Source organism: Conger conger, chromosome 15 (genome assembly GCF_963514075.1).
Source record: "Conger conger chromosome 15, fConCon1.1, whole genome shotgun sequence".
In the NCBI taxonomy this organism is placed as follows: Eukaryota; Metazoa; Chordata; class Actinopteri; order Anguilliformes; family Congridae; genus Conger; species Conger conger.
The window spans coordinates 3,490,695-3,495,694 of record NC_083774.1 but is presented as its reverse complement, the minus strand read 5'-3'; the positions used below and the strand labels follow the sequence as shown (position 1 = coordinate 3,495,694).

Below are 5,000 nucleotides of genomic sequence, written 5' to 3'. Positions count from 1 at the left end.
ATTACAGGAGAGTCACTCACTGCTACAACTATACTCTAGTGCTATAACTACACTGCTATAACTATACCATGCTAAAACTATACTGCTATAACTATACCATGCTATAACTATACTATACTAATACAACTATACTGCTATAACTATACCATACTAATACAACTATACTACTATAACTTATACTGCTATAAGCACAGGAGAGTCACTCACACAGTACTGATACAACTACACAGCTAAAACAATACTGCTACAACTATACTCTAGTGCTATAACTACACTGCTATAACTATACCATGCTATAACTATACTATACTAATACAACTATACTGCTATAACTTATACTGCTATAACTATACCATACTAATACAACTATACTACTATAACTTATACTGCTATAAGCACAGGAGAGTCACTCACACAGTACTGATACAACTACACTGCTATAACAATACTGCTACAACTATACTCTAGTGCTATAACTACACTGCTATAACTATACCATGCTATAACTATACTATACTAATACAACTATACTGCTATAACTATACCATACTAATACAACTATACTACTATATACTATACTAATACAACTATACTACTATAACTTATACTGCTATAACTATACTATACTAATATAACTATACTATACGAATACAACTACACTACTATAACTATACTATACTAACACAACTACACAGCTATAACTATACTATACTAATACAACTACACTGCTATAGTTAAGCACAGGAGAGTCACATACACAGTACTGCGACAACTACACTGCTATAACTATACCATACTAATACAACTATACTACTATAACTTATACTGCTATAACTATACCATACTAATACAACTATACTACTATAACTTATACTGCTATAAGCACAGGAGAGTCACTCACACAGTACTGATACAACTACACAGCTAAAACTAAACTATACTAATATAACTATACTACTGTAACTATACGATACTAAAACAACTATACTGCTATAAGCACAAGAGTCTGACATACACAGTACTGCTACAACTACACAGCTATAACAATACTGCTACAACTATACTCTAGTGCTATAACTACACTGCTGTAACCCTACGGCTATAAGCAAAGGAGAGTCACACATACAACACTGCCGCAACAACTATACTGCAATAACCATACATTACATCAAATAAATAGAATGTAAAATGGCAAGAGGCTTCATATACTCTCACTACAGGGGAAAAACTGTACAAGCAAAGTAAAAGATGAAAGGAAAGAGAGTGAGAGGAATAATAAACAGAATGAACAGAGGGGTGAGTACCTCTGAGGAGTGGTCCAGTTTGAGGGGGGGCTGCTCGGCCACGCGCCTCAGGTGCGCCCGCACCTCCTCCTCATCGCTCTCATCGTACGAGTCGTCCAGGTCGTAGTAGTAACCTGTGTGTGACACAGAGCCCCACGTTTACACGCTACACACGTTTACACGCTACACGCTACACACGCGTACACGCTACACACGTTTACACGCTACACACGTTTACACTCTACACGTTACACACGTTTACACGCTACACGTTACACACGTTTACACTCTACACGTTACACACGTTTACACGCTACACGTTACACACGTTTACACGCTACACGTTAGACATGTGTACACGCTACATGCTACACGATAGCAGCCTGCAGCAACCGGCTAAAGCTGTGGTCTCCAGCCCTGTTCCCGGAGATCTAGCATCCTGTTGGTTTTCATTTCAACCATAATTTAGCACACCTGATTCTACTAGTTAGCAGTTGAATGCAGATCTCTAGCGGCTGAATGAGGTGTGCTTTACATAGGGATGGGAATCCCCCCTACAGCCGGGATCCTCTCAAGATTTCTCACCACTGTTTGAGGGTTTTTCTCCGCACTCGGGAGTTTAACTCATGAGCTATCAGGGAGCTCAAGGCTAGCATTTCCTTTTTCCCCCTTTCTGCTGTTCTCTTTCAAAAAATATCGTTTCATAAGTTTATCGATTTAATATTTTTATTGGATCTTAAGTACGGTGTTCTCTGTTACGGCATTGAGTCCATGTTTTTGGTATTTGTTTTTCCCTGCTACACAGCACTTTGTGCTGTGCGCTCGAAAAGTGCGCTACAGATGAATGTATTATCATTGTTATTGTTATGATTAATAAGCGGGTCGGACGGACACGCACCCTTCTCGCGCGCCTCTCTCCTCCTCTTCTCCTCCAGGTCCAGCTTGCTGACGAGGCGGCGGTGCTGCTGCAGGAACTCGTCGTACACCAGGGCGGGGTCGGGCCCCGCGCGGACGGGCCCCGCCGAGAGGCCCCTGTAGGGCAGCGTGACCTTGTGGGCCCCGCCCAGGTCCCCGTACTGGCTGGGCAGGGACAGCGAGGCCCTCTGCTGGCTGAGGATGCTCTGCGTCGACTTCTCCAGCTCGGCCAGGAAGGTGCCGGGCTCCAGGAAGCCGGAGGGCCGCAGCGCGGGGTACCTCTCGGGGCCGTCCTTCCTCTTGCCGCCGTCCTCCATCTTGTCGGGCGGGTAGTGCCGGCCCGGCCGGCTCAGGTCGAAGTGGGCCGGCCCCGGGGCGTGGTCGTGGCGGCCCCGCGCGTCGCCGGAGGTGTCGAGGAGGGAGGCGGGGTTCCACAGGGTGGTGGGCGGGGGCGGGAGGTGCTCCCGGTGCGGGGGCTTGGGGGAGATGAGGGGGGGCGGGGCGCCCAGGTGCGGGATGAGGTCCCGCCCACCCGACTCGTGGTGGTTCGACATCAGCCTGAGGAACGAATACGTTCATAAAGGACTTGTTTCTTTACATTACTTTACACTCTTAGCTGACGCCTTTATCCATGACTTACAGTTTTATGATGACTTACAGTTGATGAGACGAAGTAGGGGACAATCCCCCCTGGAGCAATGTGTGGTTAAGGGCCTTGCTCAAGGGCCCAACGGCTGTGTGGATCTTATTGTGGCTACACCGGGGCTTGAACCACCAACCTTCCGGGTTCTCAGTTATGCACATTAGCCACTCGGCTACAGGCAGTCCCCTATAAGTGAGTGCTCGAGTCAGAGAGGATCATAACAATGTAGGTGCCATGATGCATGATGGGAAGGACTGGAGAAAAAAAAAAAAAAAAAAAAAACGCCCCCGACATGTTCAGTAATGGAGCTGAAACAGGCTTATCTCAGCCGGAGCAGAGAAGCCAAGAGCAGGAGGATTTGCAGAGCTCTCCTCTGCCCCTGAAGCAGGACCACCTCTGAAACGACGTCTCAGGAACTCCGAGGGCTTTTCCCTGCAACGCGCGGGGGGGGGGGGGAAAGTTCACCAACAGGCCTGGAACCAAAGCGGCGTTTTAACCGCGGCCGACGGCCCGGACTCCCGGCTGGCAGACGGACAGCAGGGCGAGTGGGGCTTAATTCGGCTAAACAGGTTAATTAAACAGCCCGGTCCCACCACCACAACAGATTATGCTAATCCGCGCGCTAGCTCTATCTGCCCCCGTACACCGCACCGAGGAGCAATATAATTATCAGTCAGGATTACCGGCGGGAGGGTCTGCCCGACGTGCAGGCACAAGCCCGGTATTATAGTATTAATTAGGATTGACCTCAATAGCGCCGGGGAGCAGAGGCCAGGAGCGGATATTACAGCGGGAAAAAACAAGAGGGGGAAAGCCGGAATTACACAAGGTGCAGAGGATCAGAGGAGAGTTAGTCAATGTGGGGATGGCCCAGTGTCCTCCTGTTTAAACCCACAGGGCGCTTTAATAATAATAATAATAATAATCATAATAATAATACTCAGGTACTTGACTGGGACCCAGAAGGTTGGTGGTTCAACCCCATGGAGCCACGATGAGATTTGCACAGCTGTAGGGCCCTGGAGTGAGTAAGGCCCTTGAGTAAGGCCCTTGAGTAAGGCCCTTGAGTAAGGCCCTTGAGTAAGGCCCTTGAGTAAGGCCCTTGATTAAGGCCCTTGAGTAAGGCCCTTGAGTAAGGCCCTTTGCTCCAGGGGGGGTTGTCCCCTGCCAAGTCTAATCAGCTGCAGCCTTTGTACACCTGCACCTGAATGTCCACCTGAGAGAAGCGCGTCCTCACCTGAGCGCCTCCGCTCGCGGGTCGCCGGGCTCCCCGGGCCGGCCCAGCTCCAGGTGCTGCTCCAGGACCTGCTGGCGGAACTCGGACACCTGGTACTGCCGGTCCTCCTTCTCCTGCCGCAGCTTCCTCTGGCGCGCCAGCCAGCGCTCTTCCTCGTTGGTGCGCTGCAGCATCATGGCGGCGGCCAGCGGGCCGGGCACGCCGGGCCCCAGGAAGGCCCCGTGCGCCGAGATCAGGCCCGGCACGCCGTGGTGAGCCGCGTTCAGGTGCAGCCCCGGCTGGAGGGGCTTCGGCGCCGCCAGGGGGGGCTCTTTGGTCTTGTCTGGGGAGGGAGGGGAGGGGGGGGGGGGGAGGAGGAGGAGGCAACGTGAGTCCCTCATACGTTCATGAATGACCTGCGTGACCTCACACATTTCCATACAGTCCTGGGTGCCCGTTCACGAGGCAGGACGACCGAGTTAGCTGGATAACTGCACCGAGTAAAACCTGGACCCAGCCCAAATCTGGAAAGTAAATAGAGGCGTTGCGGGTTTGAGTTTGTGCAGTTATCCGGTGAACGCAGTTATCCGGTGAGCTGGGTCATCCTGCTTCCTGGAACGGGCCCCTGAGTGAATTCACAAAGCAGGATGACCGAGTTAGCCGGATAACCGCGCCAAGTAAAACCCAGAACAGCTCTTTCCGACTTTGATCAACGTTCAAGATTTGCCTGTAGCATTAGATGGTGCTCAGTCGATTTGCAGCATTAAAGCAGTGTAGACTGAGAGCAGATCAGAATTTAGCCAAAAAAGCTTGGCCCTGAACATTTAAACAGGTCTACTCAAGCATCTACAGCTTCTTAAATAATTAATAATAAACTTCACTTTGATACACACTATCTTTAACACGGTAATTATGTTAACATTCGCAAAAAAACACTTTATAT

The 5,000-nt window shown here is 49.6% G+C and overlaps 1 protein-coding gene across 4 annotated transcripts in view; it reads right to left on the bottom strand.

Annotated features, from left to right (window-relative positions):
* Window positions 1-5,000, bottom strand: part of gse1b (Gse1 coiled-coil protein b) — a 347,175-nt gene that overhangs the window by 9,007 nt on the left and 333,168 nt on the right. For all 4 annotated transcript variants that reach the window (XM_061221314.1, XM_061221315.1, XM_061221316.1 and 1 more), the window contains 3 exons: window positions 4,079-4,400; window positions 2,182-2,756; window positions 1,305-1,417 (listed from right to left, as the gene is read on the bottom strand). In XM_061221314.1, the coding sequence (XP_061077298.1) occupies window positions 1,305-1,417; window positions 2,182-2,756; window positions 4,079-4,400 (1,010 nt within the window). The remainder of the gene's footprint in view (window positions 1-1,304; window positions 1,418-2,181; window positions 2,757-4,078; window positions 4,401-5,000) is intronic.